The 18,463-nt window shown below is 45.9% G+C and overlaps 1 protein-coding gene across 6 annotated transcripts in view; it reads left to right on the forward strand.

Annotated features, from left to right (window-relative positions):
* Window positions 1–18,197, forward strand: part of HSF4 (heat shock transcription factor 4) — a 31,308-nt gene extending 13,111 nt beyond the window's left edge. For 2 of the 6 annotated variants that reach the window (XM_069026898.1, XM_069026900.1), the window contains 11 exons: window positions 562–689; window positions 1,531–1,655; window positions 3,907–3,982; window positions 5,343–5,407; window positions 7,056–7,155; window positions 7,887–8,011; window positions 9,779–10,003; window positions 11,281–11,386; window positions 12,700–12,774; window positions 14,355–14,442; window positions 15,544–18,197. In XM_069026898.1, coding sequence (XP_068882999.1) covers window positions 562–689; window positions 1,531–1,655; window positions 3,907–3,982; window positions 5,343–5,407; window positions 7,056–7,155; window positions 7,887–8,011; window positions 9,779–10,003; window positions 11,281–11,386; window positions 12,700–12,774; window positions 14,355–14,442; window positions 15,544–15,740 — 1,310 coding nt within the window. In that variant the 3' untranslated portion in view covers window positions 15,741–18,197. Of the gene's footprint in view, window positions 1–561; window positions 690–1,530; window positions 1,656–3,906; window positions 3,983–5,342; window positions 5,408–7,055; window positions 7,156–7,886; window positions 8,012–9,778; window positions 10,004–11,280; window positions 11,387–12,699; window positions 12,775–14,335; window positions 14,443–15,543 lie in introns of all 6 variants that reach the window. The other 4 variants (XM_069026899.1, XM_069026903.1, XM_069026901.1 and 1 more) reach the window with 3 other exon arrangements.
* Window positions 18,198–18,463: the final 266 nt, after the last annotated feature.

The following is an 18,463-nucleotide window of genomic DNA, read 5'->3' on the forward strand; positions in this document are numbered from 1 at the left end:
ACCGTGACTGTATTACATGTAGCTATTTTCTGATAGTTCTTGGATTTTTTTCAATGAATAATTAATTTTCTTAGTAAAGTTTTAACTTTTCTATTCCACTGTAAATTTTAGGCCAGTCCTTAAATACAGCTTAGAAACCTTTTGAGGACTTCAGAGAAGTACTCAAAGCAGATTTCCAAATGCGCATGTGACCCTTTTTTTCCAAAAGTGCCACCTGTTGATGGTCTGTGCCTTTGAAAAACCTTTCCCTGAATTCCTTTGGCTTGCAAATTGAGACAGGAATTCCCTAAGAGCTGGCATTTCAGCTCCTGGCAGACCAACATGCCCATGGTGGAAAGGCTTTCACGGCATAGGCTGCAGCAGGGGTGCTCAGTGGGGTGGACAGGGCTCTCCCTTGCCCTGGGTTTCTCGTGGATATGGCCCAAAAGCATGTCCAGGTCTGAGCACTGGCAGCTCAAAAAGTGTGGAGGGTGAACAGAAATGTCCTCAAGAGTGATGGGGGTGGGAGGTGGAGGGAGTGCCGGGTCCTGTCTGCCCATCAGCCGTGTCTTCTCCGTGCAGATGGCTTCAGGAAGGTGGTGAACATTGAGCAGGGGGGGCTTGTCAAGCCTGAGCGGGACGACACTGAGTTCCAGCACCTCTGCTTCCTGCAGGGCCACGAGCACCTCCTGGAGCACATCAAGAGGAAGGTGAGGGGCACTGTGTGGGAGGAGGGACCATGCACCTGCCAGACCCTGCTCAGCGTAACTCCAGCATCACGCCTTCCTCCCCACACACGTGTGCACCTGGGCTGGGCCTTCTTGGTTTGCAGGGCTTGGCTTGCAGCAGTTTTGTCTGTGTTTTTCTGCTCTTTTGCTCTGTGTCACAAGATGTTTGTGTAGTGCTGCAGGGCCAGGCTTGCTTCCACCCCCCTGCCTTTGAATTGTTACTGGTTTCCTAGAGAAATACGGCATAAATCCTGCAGGGTCCTCAACAGCCATCTCCTGTTCTTTTACAAGAGACAACCTACTGCCCTCCATTTTGTGTCTTTTAACCTGTTATTAATACCCCCAAAGAATTCTCTTACTGAATTAGCATAGCAACTTCTGAAAAAGGACTTCAGCAAAAGCTTTTTGGAAATCCAAGTGTTGTGTGTCAATGGGAAGCATTACCTCAGACTCATCACTGTAAAACATGAGGCTTGATTGGGTATCTCTGTAGTTAAAGTAGAAAGATTAAATCAATCTACATCAATTCCTCCCTGATCCTCAAAATACTTTTGTTTTCCCCCCCAGCTGATTTGAAATAGGTCCCCACACTGACAGGGAATGTACTTCTGCCAGCAGACCCTCTGTATGAATAGATTTGTCCTGCACTTTGCTCTGTCTGGCTCTTGCAATAGTACCCTTAGGATAGTTCAGACTCTTTGGCATGTGGCCTCTTCTGGTATTTCAGCTGGTGACAGTCCTGCACCTGAGCACCCCAGTGACTCTCTCTGTCCATGGCCCTTTCTGTACAGGTAAAATCCACCTTTGATTTTTTTCCCCTCAGGTGTCAGTAGTGAAAAGTGAGGAGACCAAGATGCGCCAGGAGGACCTCAGCAGGTTGCTATACGAGGTACAGATACTGAGAAGTCAGCAGGAGAACATGGAGTGTCAAGTGCAGGACATGAAGCAGTGAGTTGAATCCTACTCAGGCTGCTTCTTATGGGCATTTGCTTCTCTTGGGTGGTGGATGGTGGGGAATGGTTGAAAGGAGGAGCCTTGCACACTTCCCTGCCCAGGGAGCACGTGGAGCCAGGGACTGACCATAGACCTGTTGAGACAATAACATGTAGGATTTCTATGCACACCTGATCTACAAAATATGAATTAATGCTCAGCCTCTGTCTTGTATGTTTTCCCTTCACAGATGAGGAAAGCACAGAGAGGGTCAGGCAGGAAATATGTGCATAACCTGGGGACTTAGATAACTATTTCCTCCAGATGGAAATGGTGATAAAGATTTAACTCTCCCACACATACAAGAGTCCTTGGCAGAAGTGTGGTGATGTCTACTCCAGATATTAAAATATTACCTTTCTGCCATCATTCACCTCCAAAATTTATGACTGGACTAAAAAATATAGTATGTTATAATATATAACATTAGAACTTCTATATCATTTAGTCCATGGACTCATCTCCCTGAGACTATGTCATCTGACATGGCCAGAATTGTTGGATAAGAGCAAGCCAAGCTGATGCAATGCTTCCTGCATGTGGCTGCCTGACCTCCAGCTGTCTGAGACTCTGGGATTTTCTGACTCAGACATGGTCACTAAAAGATTAGGAAGTGGATACAGTTTTATAAATCATGTACTTGGAGAGGTTTTTATTTGCCTCCAGAATTTTAATCTTTACAGAGAGCTTTGTTTAAAAAGCACTTGAATAATCAAATAGACCCAAAGCCTTTCTTTTATAATGAGAGCTGATATTCATACCTCACCAGAGGACACTGGCATTCTGGGCCTTGAGAGAACATTGCATACAGGGAAACTTCATTCCAGCACAGCACCTTGCGTGCAATGGATACATATTTTTATTCTACATCAATTTTTAATGACTCCCAGACTTAGCCTATGCATGAGTTTGCACTGTGAAATCCAGATACAGCAGCAATGAGTTTCTGGGCTTGTATTTGATTTAATTTTAAGGACTTTCAGTATTAATAATTTGGCCTTGATTCTAATTTATTCTCCCTTTTGATTTGCTTGCTTGCTCCCTCCATCTGGCAAAACTGCATTCAACTGATGAAAAGAATATGATTTTTATAAACTAAGACAGAGGAGAAATCCCAAGCTGAATCCATGTTAAGAAATTCACCCTGGTGAAGAACAATTAGGACATAAATCCAGTACAAGCTGTCAGACTAAGGAATGCTGCTTTGCTGAAAATCCTGTCAGTACCAGTACAGAAAGCTCACTGCAGACATTCTTGCTGTACAAGCTGTTCTACTGTGCCGTTTAGAACTCTGGACCTTACCTTCCCAGTTCTAGCATCCATCCACACTAGAAAGACTAAAATACAAAAGGATTTATCAGTTTCACCTGTATGATAGGTTTTGCTGGCCTGACAGTTTAGGTACATCCATGTACTCTAGAGATAAATTGGCTGGCAAAACCTTTTGAAGCATGGACTTGGCTGGAATCCAGACTTGAAGGTAGCACAGTAAATAAACTCTACACTTCTCTATCCCACTTACTGGGGCTGACTGTTAAAGGAAGCCTGTAAGCTCCCTTCTGTGCTGCTTCATTTGCAGACAGAAAATAAATTTTCTCTATGCAAGCTGCACACAGGTCTGTGCTGGGTTAAGTCAGTGACTCTTGCTAATAAAATCATTACCATCCTCCTCGTTCAAGGCTCTGAGATGCAGGAGCATCTTTTTATCTGCTCCAGTCACTACCAAACATGCATTTGAATCACCATGAGGTTAAAGCAGGTGGAATACACAGGGTCTCTGTCCATAGGGTCTCGTTGTCTTTGGGAGCACTGGTGCAGTTGTGGAGAGGTTGGGCTTTGTTGGCTTCTGTGGAAGGACAGTCTTGGTGATCCAAATAATTCAGAGTCACAAATCAGGCCTTGCTGAAATTCTGAGTTTGGCCCAAATGTTCCACAAAAACATGTGTCCTCTTGTTACCTTCCCCTATAAAAATTGGCTTCTCTTTATTTGTTTTTCCTCCATGCTTTGGTGTATAGTTCTTTTGAGGTCAAGAAAAAAGAAGGATGGCAACTGTGTGACCTTGTTTGGGAAACCTGAAAAGAGCCAAACACTGCAAGAACTCCGAAGTGAGACAGACTTTGCACAGTTGAATCTGCTGTGCATCATGGCAGCACCATGGGCTGTCGCTGTTTCTGTGCTCATGGAAAATTTCTGTTTCACTTTCAGGCAAAATGAAGTTCTTTGGCGGGAAGTTGTTTCTCTCCGGCAGAACCACTCACAGCAACAGAAAGTCATCAACAAGGTAGTGGTCATACAAACTCCAAACTCACTTGTGCTGCCTGGTCTATGTCCTCCTCTGATTTTTTTTCTTGTCCCATAATCTCCACACTGTGATATCGCAGTGTATGTGTTTTCCCTTCAAGTTGTGTGATGCTTTTATGTGTCCTATGGAGACAGGTCATTAACAAAGCTCAGACTGTGCCCTTAAGCAAAAGATTTTAATTTCCCTGTCAGTCCTTTCTGTGGTATTAGAAACCACTTTTCTGTTCAAGTCCTGAGCAAGAGAGCACAACTCTCACTAATTGCCCTGTTGGCTGTGTTCTGGTTGTATCAATGCCTTTGAGCTTCCCAAATCTTCCCTTTGTACAAGAGAGGAGCCCCACTCCTGCCAGCACCGAAGCTGCAGAATTGGCCACCCATTGCCCCACTGGGGGAATGTAACAGCAACTATTACATTTTCTGGTGTTACTCGTATAGGTGAGGGATTACTGTATAACCTTTTAGGCTGCAGAACCATCTCCCTTAAAATCTAGCATGACCAGTATAGAAAAGGCCTCTCCAGTGATTCCTAGATGGTGCTGACATGACTGAGCACGTCACATATCCCAGTCCCCATGTTCTGACTCTCACGTGGCATCACGGAATCATAGGACTGGGCAGAAATGCACGAGGCTATCAAGCCTTCCTCCAGCTCTGAGGCTGGACCAGCCACACACTTCATTGTAGAGGCTTTTATGCAACTTTATTTTGTTATACTGAGCAATGAGTAAGAGCCAGCTGTGATATATAATAATAATGCTCTCTTTGTTTTGAGGTCAAAGCAGAGCATTAAGTTCAAGCTGACCTGGGAATATGTTGCTAAGTGATTCCTCTCCAAAGCTACTCTGCTTCCTTTTTAGTGTCCTGTTATATCAACACTGAAATTCACAGAGCTGAAAAACTCAACTGAAAGAGCTCAGACCTCCATCCAGGCTCTCCCGTAGCGAGTTGCCTCTGTCACTTGCAGAGTCTTTATCAGACTTTACAGCACCCCTTCTAAATGTCTCTGAAAACTTTAATGGATCCAGGTCTAACTCCAGGCCTAGGAATGTTTGCATGTGCACTTCACAGGTCTGCTAGGACCAGCTGAAGTTCTTCATGCACCAAGTGGAGAGAGAAAGTGCTGAGCATATGAAAGCCAGGCAAGCTGTTTGAGATCTTGGACAGCTCATTTTTGTTTCAGACTTCAATGTCTCATGCAATTTGGCTCCCATATTCTGTGGCTGCTCCTAGCTTTGGGGTGCTGTTGGGAGGGAGGAATGTGTGAGATAAGAATGGCTGTGAGAGCAGGGAGTGCTGAATCACTCTGCTGATTAACACCGGATTTTGATCTCTCCTGACAGCTGATTCAGTTTCTGTTTGGCCAGCTCCAATCAAGCCCCAGCAGCACTGGGATAAAGAGGAAGCTGTAAGTACCCTTGTGTGGTGCACACGCTCACGGGTGCATAATGCTGCCCCCTCACTAAAAGCACAAGCTCAGCTCGCCCAGGCAGGCGGTCACCAGACCGGGCTCCATGGTGATGGGAAATGAATGGGCTGAAGTGCAGAGTCAGACCTGCTGACATGCCCCATTCACTGCTCTTTAGAGAAGCACCGTGTCAGCTCGTGACCTTTATTTGGGGAACACAGCGCGCGGTGGGAGATGGGAACGCTAACTAGGGGGAGGCTAAAGGGCAGGACCCCACTGCTGGTCCTACAGGTTCCAGTTTTGCCACTTGACATCAGCAGGAGCAGGGCTGGGCCCAGCCAGCCCACAGACACCTTCAGTTTGACCCACAGTCACTGAATGTGGTGTGTATCCAACACTGGCTTGGTGGTGTGTAACCTGCAGGCCTTACAAAGGGGAAAGTGGGAAAAAATTTTAGCTAAGGGGTATGTTTAGATAGGCTCTTTAAGGCAAGTGAATAGAGCAACTGGAATGAGGAAGCTTAGTGCCTTTTAGGAGAGCAGCTATGCCTTTCTTTCCCTGTGGTGCTTATGATCTAAAGAAGGGGAAGAGACTACTGAGTGGACTTTGCTGAGGGCAGGGACCTACTTCGAGTTCCCACCTTTACTTTGTGGCCTTTGACAACTTAGAAACTTCTCCATGCTGCAGAGAAAGGAGCCAGACCTCCCAGAAGCTGCTGCTCAAAGGGGTCAATTTTCATTAAGTCAGTGTCCTTGTTCTTGGCTGACTCCTCTTGTGAGGACTGTAAAGGCAACGCAGGATTGAATGAAGGAGCCCATAATCTGTACAAGCCAGCAGGGTATGTGCATCTCTGCCTACCCCCTCTGCTGAGCCTCTTGGAAGGGCTAAACACTGCAGGTAGCAAAGGAAAGAGCTCAAGGGGAGAATAGCAGCTGCTGAGTTGCTGAGGTTCAGGACTTGGGAAATTTTCCTCCAGTAGACTGGGCAAGCAGAGAAATGAGATGCCAGATCTGACCCCTAATTTCCATGGTCAGGGCTGTGCCCTCCCTGTAAAAGCTTTGCAGCCTAAGAAATGTCTTAGACCACTGCTCTTTTGAAAAAAAGCAAATAATTAGTGAGAAACTGTGCTGAAAGGGGCAAAAGAGCAAGAGCTACCTGCACAGCAACTATACTGACCCCCTTATGATGAGGGATCACACTTCATACAACCCAGCTGCAATTTGCAGTGTTGTGCAAGGTAATTTGAGTTCCTGCTTCCTTGGAAACACAAGGGTCTGTCTTTCAGAAACCTCAGCTCTTGTGTCTATATCTGCATCCTCAGTGTTTTATCTTTCACTGTTGTGTTTTTCTGCCTCTCTTCTAAACGGCTGCAGCAAAGGATGGTGTGCTGCCTGGGGGCTCTGGGTAGGTTTGGGCAGGATGGGCAGGTCTGCATCCTTCCCTTCTCTGTTTGGTTAATGCTCTTTTTAAATGGGAACCTCTTCCAGAATTGTTGTTCGCCTTCCTTGCTTGTAACACTGGACAAGAAAGACTCTTACAGCCAAGGAAAACCAGAGCAGAGAGAGCCCTTGTCTGGGAGATGTTTTGTGTACAAGCTACCAGGAGCCTGTCAGTACATGCTGGAAGACAAACCTGTTTCTCTTCACAGACCTCTGATGCTTGACAATGGGATCTCAGCTCCACCAGTGTCCAAGTTCAGCCGGCACTTGTCTGCAGAGCCCCTCCACGACCCCTATTTCATACAGTCGGTAGGTTCACCCCAGCCTCCGAGCTCTGGGCGATGGCTTTGGCCAGGGGCGAAAATGTTTGAAGCAACAGTAGGGATTATGGAGTAAGTCATTTGGCAAGAGGTTGGCAGTGAAGAGATGAGGTTTGCCAAGCTGGGTGACATTTTAACTCCTTCAGCTCCCCAGTTTCAGGGATGCCTGCATGAGGGAGGCCATGAGCTTTGGTGGGGAAAGGCAGACCCTGCACACTGAACTCTCCATGTTGTTATCACAGCCTGGATCATCTCGAGGGAAGAGAAGAAGAAGTGGGTTATAGAAGTCAGTATTATGATCTTTCTGACCAGACCTGGATTTTTGTAGCCTCTGAGGGATCCCCACCATCAGCAGAGCAGACACCAGACACTTCTGTCATGCAGTTAAAATATGTGAGCTGGCATGAGAGGCTCATACTGCCCTGTTGGGCTGTGTTGGATCTTTCCCTCCAGAGGAAGCTGAGCAGTCTAGGCAAATTGTCAAACATGGTAAAACCCTTTGGTTGCTGACACTTCACAGGGTTTATTTCACACCTCTACCTCTATGCGGTTGGTAGTGAGAGGAAATTATAATGCTGCATAGGAGGTAAAAGCTTTCTTGGTTTCTGTACAGGGAGGACTCAAGGTCCCATTGAATAAACCCTAACCATCTCAGATAGGGCCTTGGACTTGTTTTGGGGTCAGAAGGATAAATCTATATGGTTTTTGCTCTCCTCTTAGCCATCAACAGAGCCTGCCTCTTGCTTAAACAGCCCTGCAATTGCTGGAGGACCCATCATATCTGATGTTACTGAAGCATCCCCTTCCAACATCATGAATATGCAATCCCCTCCTGAAAATGACAGGTAAACTTGCTTGTGATTAAAAACAGGGAGAGTTGGGTATGAGCATGCCTATGCAACTCTTCACAAGAGTTTTTCGTGGCTGTAATTCTACCCAAGTTTCTGTCTGATTCACAAATCTCTATAGAGATATGGGATGGAATACTTCTTTACAGCTTGCAAAGTGGGTCAGATTTTCAGGATTAGAGGGGGGTAATAACAGCATAACTTTCAAAACAAAGTCCTGAGTTTCATGCCGAAAACTTCCACTCACCTCTTTGAGCAATATTCCATGTTTCTTTATATTTTGTCCTCAAGACAGGGACTTTCTCACACTTAATCAAATAATGAGATACTAACACTTGTTGGGTTTGTTGAGAGAGAGAGAAAGGAGGGTTTCCTTTTGGCTTTGGCAAAGAAGAAACAATCAAATTCTACATCTATCTGCTAATGAGAACAGAAAGGTTGCATCACAACAACTTCCGATGTTTGACAACTTTTCTGTGAAAAGGCCCCAGTAACTTAAGAACTGAATGCAGAGGTATTTTAATGCTTATCTCTTCCTGCCACAGACATGCAGTGTATTTAGGGCTAGTAGCAGAATAGCTAAAGCTATGTCAGTGGAAAGTAAGTAGACAGATGAATCATGGAAACAGTTTCTCAGGCTTAGAGGTAAGGCAGTTATACTCTAGAAATTGCCTGTAAATCTGTTGCATAATTGAAACCATAGCCATAAAATTAACTAGAAGCATGTAAAGAGCTTCAGATTAAAAAAAAACAACCCAAAAAACCAAGCCTGGAAGCCATTTCTAAAGCAGAAAATCTTGAATATAACTTTCAAGTTAAGTTGCTTATTTCTACTAATTACTGAGTGCCATCTGGTGGCTTCTGATCTGTGCTGTGTCTGCACAACTTGGGCATCTGAGCCAGCCATGGCCCTAATCAGCTCAGGTGTGGTACTTCCTAAATCAGCTGAGCTTCTGGTAGGAGTTTGGGACCCATGAGACGAGAAGATGATCTGAAAGGAATGTTGAGGAAAGCGCTGTAGTGTCACATACCATCCCTGTTGATCTCTGTGCCTTTGTCACTTTGGCTCCAGCTGTGCAGGTTCACAGGGAGCTGTAAAGTCCCCTAAAGTAACACAGAGTAGGTTTTTACACACAAAATGCTTCTAAACAAAACTTCATTGTCATTTGTCCATCTGGAGATAACATGGAGTGCCTCTCCCAATGGAAAAAGGCAAATCTCTGCTTCCAACCAAGTAAAACATCTGACTAGGACTGTCAGATCTCAATAACTTCTGTTCAAGTCCTGCAGGGCCACAAGATCCTGAGCTGTCTCACTGGGATCTCTAGAGTGCTTGCTGGTCCAATCCTAACTCCTGCATGTGATGGTCTTACTGATCCCGTTCCTGTCTCTAGGATGAGACTTTTCTATTTCGGGGGAATCTCTCTAGCCCAGTGACCCTTTAACCTGTCCCTAACACTCACCCAAGAAATGATCAGTGCATGGAAATGTATCTTCCATATTTGCAAAACAATCGAACGGAGCAAATTCATTATAGCTGTGACTGATGAAGTGACTGCAGATACTCCAGCTGAGCATGTTTCTGGAGCTTGCTGAAAAGAAAGAGAGGCTGCTGGCTTCTTTTGCCCATCTGAGGAAATGGAAAGACCTTCTGGGGCAGTTTGATGGGAAGTGGAAGCAATGCCTTGTGCTCCTGCCCTTCCCAGTAGCACGAGGCCTTTGCAGAGCAGCTGTGTGTGGTGCCAAGCCTTGTCTCTGCTGCAGGGAGAAGTGCCTCATGCTGATCAAGGAAGAGCCAGTCAGCCCTGGAGTGAAACCCAGCGTGGAGCCCGATGTGCCCCTGCCCGGCTGCCGGGCCTGCTCCGAGCCCCCGGTGCTGCCGGTGGCCATGGTTCAGTCTGTCCTGGAAGGCAAAGGCAGCTGTGGTGCAGCCCCACCAGGGACCTCCCAACCACCTGAGAGGAGAGGCAGAAGGGCACTGCTGGACAGGTGAGGAGAGCAGGGAGAGCTGTGGCCCTGCCTGCTCATGGCCCTCTCCTCCCATTCCCAGGGTGGGGAGGGAGGGTGGCTTCGAGTTGCCAAGTGCAGCCTGGTGAGCTCCATCCTGTACCTGTGGCACCTGCCAGAGGACCCTTGAATCCCAGGGGACAGTTCACAGAGGTAGGGGCATGTGGATCACTTGCCTGAAGGGCCCAGCAGAGGAAGAGCTGTCAGAGGTTGTGCATCAGAGCTGTGAGAGCAGGAAGAGGCTTTTTGCATTGAGAGGGATTTGCCCAAGGTCCGAGTGACAGCTGGAGCCCAGACCAGCATGTGTGTCTGCAGGCCTGCTGCGGACTGTGCTAACCCTGCTGGGGGGATTGGCACTGTGTCATTAGGCTCAGCCCCAGGGTGGTCCCAGTGAGCCACTTCTGGAGCTGTGCTCTGAGACTGAAATCCCAACAGCACCCGTGTCGTGGGGGAGTGTCCAGGAGACCTCACCAGCAGAAGGAAAGCATGGTGCAGCTGGGGGGATGATGTGGAACTTAACTTCAGTTCACTCTCGATAGCAACTGCAGCCATGTAAGGAGGACTGGGAGGGAGGGAAACCCAAAACACTCAATAGAGTTATCAGAAAAGCCTCCATTTTCCTTTAAGTCCTTACAGAGAATGAAATTCCTCCTTCTGAACCCACTGGATGCTTAAAAACATATTACTAGAAGAAAAAGAATCCTTTTTTTAAAGACTTGATTTTAAGATAAATTTTTAATAGTTTTTGAGGGGTTTAATAACAGCAGGGCCTCACCGTTGCTCATTTAGCTGAATGTCTCCAGTAAATGCAGCCTGCAGGGTGAATGCTTGCAGCTAAAAGTCACTCCTTTAAAAAGCATTAGTTACCAGTAATTCAGGCATCTTGGACCAAGGAGAATGGCAATGCAGCCTGTTCTGGTTCCAAGTACATCTCTAAAAAGATTTCTTCTAAGGAAAGCTTTAATTTTCCCAGTGTTGACGAGATGTGCACAGACTATCCGTCCCCCAACCACATGTCACCCAGGAGAGGGGTTGTCGTACTTGTTTTACCATCTGCCCAGTCCCCTGTGTGCTCTGCCGAGTTGTACTTCTGGGATTAAACCAAGTTACATGGCATAAATCCAGGCTGACAGTGGGCTCTTGATTTTCAAAATGAGATTTAAACATAAACATCCTTCTGGAAGGCTGCTCAGTCCTGCTTTCTGTATGTATCTGTGCAAGTTTCCTTCGTGGCAATATTTCCCCTTGTGTTTTCTCAGAACAGATATTTCAGACCCGTTGGAGGGCACCGACTGGAGCCTAGAAGGGCTGCAGCTGCTGCTGAGGAGCCAGCAGTACAGCCTGGAGCCTGCCAGCCTCTTGGATGTGAGTGTTGCTGGGAGGGCTGCATCAAACAGAGCTGTGAAGTTCACAGAGGTTCCTTTGGGCTGTGAATCAGGTTGTGCTGCTTGTTCTCGTGTGGCATTTTATCTGCCACATGTAGCCTTTGGAGTCACAGCTCTGTTTTGACCTGCTCATAAGATTTCAGCTTTAAATTACGCTTTTTTTTTTCTAAATATGCATATTTGAACTTCTAGGAGTTCACACAAAACACAGTGCATTTGGTAAAGAAATCAACATGAGACTTGACACATTTATGTAAAATAGGTTTAATATGACTCTCTAGCTAGTTTGGTAATTGCTTTGTAGGGGTTAATTTATTTTGTGCATATTCTACATCTTAGATATTCCTAGACTGTGTTTAGCTTTTCCTACCTTCCCCTTTTCCTCATATTCTGGGAAGTGTAGCCAATGTAAAATTCTCTCTCTGCTGAGGTATTTGTCAGTCTCAGTGGTCACCTTTCTTTAGAAATGGATGGTGGCCTTTTTCTTAAGCAGACATGCAGAAATAGGAAGGTTTGTTTATTTCTCTGTTGTTGTACATATAGTTGGTATATGAAAGGTTTTTGCCAATAATCAAATAACTCTGTATGTAAGGAAAGAATTGATATGTCAAATACATGCTCCCTTGAGGAGGTGCTCCAGATAGAGGCACATTGTGAGCTTGCGTGGATAAACAGAATGAAAAAACATTAAAAAAAAATCAATCTTATTCTCTTCAAGTCAGTTCCCAAGTGTCTGTGGTTGAGTTTGACTTTACAGAGAGCTTTTCTAATGGCCTGCTCTATCACTGACTGTTGGTTTCTGTTTCTTGTTTCTCATTAGGAAGTGTTTTCCTGTTACTGACACACTTCTCTCTCTCTCTGTGCAACTTATGTCACAAGAGTGAGAATGAATCATAAAACTGGCCCCAGATCAACAGCTCCTTTTCCCAAATTGCTCAGACTTCTCAAGAAATTGCCACCAAAGCCCTGATGCAACAGTAACCTGCCCTCTGCTACTCAGTTTTGGAATGCTTTTAAAAATCGTATGAATCTGGGAGTGTCCTAGGACTCAAGAGCAGCAGAAAAGGGCTTTGATTTGTGTGTGTGCAGCAACACTAAGAGCTGCCCTGGTTTGTGACAGGACTGTGGCATGGGGTGTCTGTGCTGTCCCTCCCCTGGCAGGCAGCAGGGCTCTTGGACCAGCACAAGAGCCCACAGCCCAGCAGGGCTGCACCCTCCAGCAGGCAGGGGAGGGCATGAGAAAAACAAACCATTACACCTTTCAGAGCCCTAACTGTATTTTTCTCCCAACAGGTCTTTAATCCCAATTTATCTTTGAGTGAGTGGAATTTGACTGAAATGGAAGCCAGTCTGCCCCCGGTAAGAGATGTGAGTTTCTGAGATATGGTAATAAAAATCATAGAAACACCAGAACGGCCAGGGCTGGAGGCAGCCTTAATGTTCATCCTGTTCCAACCCCCCTGCGATGGGCAGGGACGCCTTCCCCTAGATCGCCTTGCCTAAATAATAATGGAACCACAAAGCAGAGCTTGTGCACAACTGAGGAAGTTATTTCGTAACCAGAGGGGAGAGTGGGCTAAAGCATAGCACGTAGGCATCTCCTGAGGGCAGCATGAGAGTGTTGTATTATACTCTTGACCTGTTTTTCCCACTCAGCCAGGCCTTGTCTGGAGACAAGCTCTGACTGACTGTTGGTGTCCTGGAGTCTTTAATTGCAACTGGCTGCTCTAAACTTTCTCTTAGTGTGAATGTCACATCCTACTAATACCATAGATTTATAAAGTGTCTTTGTGCCAAAGCTCTTTATAAAATATGCCTTTACAAAGTGCAGCCATCCCTGTACGTTTCAGGGGCAGTAAAATTCCATGCAATTGGAACAGAGGTTCCTGCATGCCCGTACATGAAGAAACAAGGAGAAATTGTTTGGCAGTATTTGTTTGGAATTGATAATGAAACAGACAGAAACAGCAGGTTTAATAAACAGTGAAGGAAACCATAGACTCACAGAAGCATTTGGGTTGGAATTGTTGCATGGCTGGGTTCTTTTTCCTTTGTGATGGAGGATGAATTTTCAGAGCCCTCACTGACAACCAAGTTGGGCAAAGGCTTGGATGGTTCTGCCATCTCTACAGATGGACAAGCCAAGTGTAATCTACTCTAATGAAATGCAAAAGGTCCCTAAGCCTCCTTCATGGTGTCAACATCCTTTTTAGGTTTTAATAATTTTGAATTTACTAGGTAATTCCACTTCCTGAGTGCTAGGAAGGAGAGTGCCTGAAGAAATAATCATAACAATATAATAATAATATTAATTAGCAAGTCTTGGAAGCAAGGGCTGTTGCCTTTTAAAAAGAATTGCATGAGAGAAAAGGCCAGGAAAGGAGGCTGCAATGTTCAGTAGTTCAGTCCTTGAGCCCACTGAATTTCCCAGGAGCTCTTGCTTGTCCTACAGAAAGTCATGAGCACAGAGAAGCCTGGAAGCAATACCTGCAGGAGCTCTCTGCCTAGAGCACCATGCAAGCAAAAGCTAGTTTTACTTTAAAGACAGTCATAGGAAAATGGAGAGAAAATCCCTTTCCTCTTTATTACTGCCTGCGGAGGACTGTGGGTTTGCTTTGTAGGGCAGCAGGGCAGGGCAGCCACAGTGACATCAGCCTGGCCCCTCATGTGACATGAGCTTCATGCCGTACTAGCCAGTGCTGAATAGGGGATTGCACCTCCCACAGCCCTCTCCTTCAGGCAGATCTGCCCTTGAGCGAGCGCATGGTGTGGCTGTTTTAGTGAAGTGCAGTAAGGCTGGGAGGAGAGGCCGGGCAGGGAGGATGGCTTGTGTTCCTGGTGGGTGTTGTGCAGTGGGGTGAAGCACCGGTGCTCAGACACGGCCTAGTTCTAACAAGCTCCCCTGTCTTTGTATAATTGTACATTGTAGTTTATATTTTTGCATCAAGATGCAGCGACTCACAGTGGATCTGGAGAAGAGTGCAACTGAGCTGCCCCCAAAAGTGTTCAACCCACCTTTCAACAGCACCTGCCCAGGTAGGGGCACCAGCAGCTCTGTGGACTTGGCAGTGGGATGTTGTTCAGGCAGATACGATGTCCAGCACTGACTTTGCCATTTGAGGGAGCAAACCATGTTTGTTATTTTGCTTTCACCACTGTCAGTCAGCAGTGTTTCCACAGCAGCTGCTAAGCCAGTTCCTGAGCTGTGGGAAAAGGGTGGGGGTTAAACTGAGGTGTAAATGGAATTGAATTGGTTTTGCAATGGGTGCACATCATGACTGTCAGTGTCTCCACTGTTTTCTCTGCCTGTTCATTGCCACCTCAGAGCAGTGTGGTGATCTCAATGGGTAGGGGTGGTAAGAGCTGTACAGTCCTGGGTTTCCTCTGGCTCCTGCAACAGAGGAGGTGCTCCAGTAGCTGCTGGCAGCCAGAGGCACGGGTTGTGTGTCTCTTTCTCCAGACCTTTTAGCAGACCTCAAGGGAACTGTCCAGCTGATCTTCTCCCAATTGCTGAATCTGTTAAAGTGTGTCATTGACCTTAGATATGAATCCAGGAGTGTTGCCCTGGCTGTGGAATTGTGATGTATGTTCATATGTGTTCAGCTGGGATAGACCTCAAAGAGAGGCTCTGGTGAGCCCCAGTTTGGTGCTGTAGCCACCTGAGCCCACCCCAATTTTGTCTTATTGTGCGTCATTCAAGGACTTCCAGCCTCAGCCTCTTTCATGAGCTCTCAAAGGCATTAAAACCCCGGTACACTGAAGAGAGTCCTTGAGCACCCTGTTTGCAAAGCCTTTCTGGTTCTTCTACAAAGAGGAAGAAAGACAGTTCTTGAGTGAAGGAGAAGAGCAGCTGCTCTCATCCTCTTCCCAGTGTCTCCAACATTTGCTCATCCCTCTTTCACTTGTGAGGCATCTCAGCATTCAGGCAGAACCCACCTGGTGACCTGCAGAGACTCCCCTTGATTTTAATGGGCTTTTGAGCGAGTCCAAGTTTCACTCAGGTGTTTCCAAGTGATTATGCTGGAGTGAGGCTCCTCAGCTGCTGTTGCAATGGGGATTTGTCATTTTTCAGTTCCACATATGTAAAATCAGGTAACCTGCCTTCCAGAAGCTGAATTTTCTGCTGTCCATTCCTAGGGAAAGATGTCATTCTTGAAAGTGCCCAGCAGTTCCTCCTCGACCATCAGTCCATCTTTGGGAATGACCTCATCAGCTTGCCTGAAAACTCATCACTTTATGTTCCTTCTGAGAATATGGCTTCCTACATGTCCTCTGTGGGTGTCCAAGGGGATATCCCTCTAAACCTGAGTTCTTCAACGGACAACAGCCAGTGATTGAGCTTCCAAGAAACAACAATTCCCTCCCACCCATCCAAGCATCCACAGGTTTGAATGTAAAGAAACAAAACTGACTCAGAAACCCACAAGAGAGCTTCTTTTTGTGCCCTTTTTTTTTTTTTTTGAGTAGATGGAAATGGTCAGTAGCTGTTGCATTACCCTCCCTGCACCTGGATTTCAGTGTTTTTTAAAACAAAATACTACTTCTGGTGCTTGCTCCGAGGGGGAGTGAGAACTTGCCAGGATTTTTTTTTCCTTGAAAATGCTTTAGAAATTTCAAATATTTTAATAAAATATAAGTGAAGAGTAGCTTGAAAGTCCATCTGGGACTTCATAAAATAGTGGTCCTGACTAGTGTCTGTAATGGCAAACTGTTGGATTTTATCGGGGCAGCACAGATTAGCTAAAATGCCTGACCCTTGTTGATGCCGTTTTTTTAATAGGAAAATAGTTCTACATGCCAGTCCAATGCTCTAAAAATATTTTTTATCCATTTTCTGGGTTTGATGGGATGCCCTGTACCTCTCCCTGATCCTCCTAGGGTGAGTAGGAACAAGATCTCTTGGGGTATGTAGAAGATTGTTTTCTGAGTGACCCCACCAAGAATGTGCCTCTGGCTCTTAGGGGAGCTACAGACCATCACAGGCTGCAAAACATCCCATGCTGAGCTGAGAGCATTTGTTGTTTGGGATTTGTTTTGCCCCAAATTTGTTTTCTCTTACATAAAGGCAGGGCACTCTATAGTTAGAAAAGGGATAGACTTTTCTGCACACACAATTTTCCATGTGCAGAGAAGACTGACTGAGCACGCTCTGGGTTTTGGTGCTGGCTAAGTAAACCACGTCCAGTCCAATGTTTTTTTTCCTTGGCTTTGACCTGTTCTATTTCCCCTGAAGATGTGCCTGTTGGTTTATTGATGTATAAAATCTGATTAAACAGTTTAATTGATTGGATCCCCATTTTAGAAGGACTCTCAGCTGCTCAGTGTAGAGAGAGGCAGAAGGGTTAGTCCACCATGTCCCACAAACTTTTCTTCTGTCCTTTGTGCATCTGAGACCAGCCTCAAAGGCTGAACTAACCTTCCCCATCCATGTGGTTTCTGACAACTGAGTTTCTCAACAAAGCAGAGCTTTGTTTTTTATGCTGTAGTTCTAATGAGAACGTATTATTTATCTGAGTATCTGCTACCTGAGTTGCTTTTCCTTAGGAAGGTTACCCAAATGCAGTAGGACAGACCCAGGAAATTCAATTAACTCAGGCCTCCTAAGGGCTTAGACAGGGAGGTTTAAGCTGTGCCAGTATCATTTGAAGAAATGCTCTGCCTGCCTTCATTGCCATGACAATTCTTGGTTATGAACCGTATTTCTGAGCATTGTGGTCAAGCAGCATCCACCCCACTGTGTAGCTAATCAGTCAGACAAGTGCAGGCTCAAAATCTGCTCAGTAAGATGAGCATTTTTTAAATGGACCTTCCTGTCACAGCCCTTTCCTCCATCCATTTATCACCATGTGAACAAACGTGTTAGTTCAGAAACATTCAGTTTTGAGCACATTTTTGCCCAGCTGATTCCTATGCTGGGAGCTCTGTCACCACCTTGGTGATGTGGTCTGTGCAGGAGTGAGGTTGTGAGAGCTCCTGAATTAATCCTGGCCACTGTTTTTGTGTTCAGGACTAAAGGAAAATTCCAGCAGCCCCCACTGGCCTGGTATTTAGATTATGTGCTTGAGTGTATCCTGGACAAGGTTTTTCTTTTTGACAGATTTGTGCTTAGAAAGCTCACCTACATCAGCCCATTTCCACCCTATTTTGCCCTTTCCAGCAATGGAAAGTCATTGAGTTGCACTCTGTTTACTTCTTTTCTCATAGGTAATTGAAAACTGCCTGGTGTCTCCTGACACCGACAGTGTATGTTCAAGATTTACATCCTTCTCTGAACTGCCACACTCTAGGCTGCTGTCATGTTAACACTGAATGTATTGATCCAACAAGGTATTTAAGCACATGCTTAACTTCAAGCTCCTGAGTAGTTTTCCTGTATTTTTATGGAGCCTGTCACATGCTTGAGGTTGGGTGCCCACTTGTGTCTGACTGGATTGTCTGGTTGGGGATGAGAAATGAACCCCGTGGGCAGAGCCAGGTGCAGCTCCAGCCTGGCTCCGTCTCAGGCTGTGTCCTACAGGGCAAGCTCCAGCCTGTGCTCATGGGGAGCAGCCTCTTGGGAGGGTTCGTGGGGTTTTCTTTAGGCTTTTTGCTCTACTATAAACATGAGATTGGAGCTTGATGGTGAGAGAGGAACCTCCAGGAAGAGAATTTGGGAGCCATTCTTGTGAAGAAGGCTTGTGAAGCTTGTGTTCCTCAGCTTTTTACATTGTTAATTTTACTTGAAGGTGATGTGCTGAGACTGCGTTTTTGCACTATGCTGTACATTTGTAAAGTTTTACAGAAGACACTAATTAAACATATTTCCTTTTTCTCATTTAGTCCTGCTTTGGCTTTTCTCTCACTCCTTTTGTCTATCCCTTACTTCTTTTCTCCTTCCCAAGTCCTCAGTGACAAGTGAAAATCAGTTTTGAACATGCAGAAGATTCCCCCATGAGCTCATGTAGGGCCCACTGGGGGGCTGTGGTCACTGTGTGCACACACAGGGGCTGGGGAGACCTCCCACGTAAAACGTGGCAAAGTAAACACAGCTCGGAAAGCTGCTGAATTCTTCCAACTA

The sequence above is a fragment of the Aphelocoma coerulescens genome, chromosome 11, assembly GCF_041296385.1.
Source record: "Aphelocoma coerulescens isolate FSJ_1873_10779 chromosome 11, UR_Acoe_1.0, whole genome shotgun sequence".
NCBI classification, from domain to species: domain Eukaryota; kingdom Metazoa; phylum Chordata; class Aves; order Passeriformes; family Corvidae; genus Aphelocoma; species Aphelocoma coerulescens.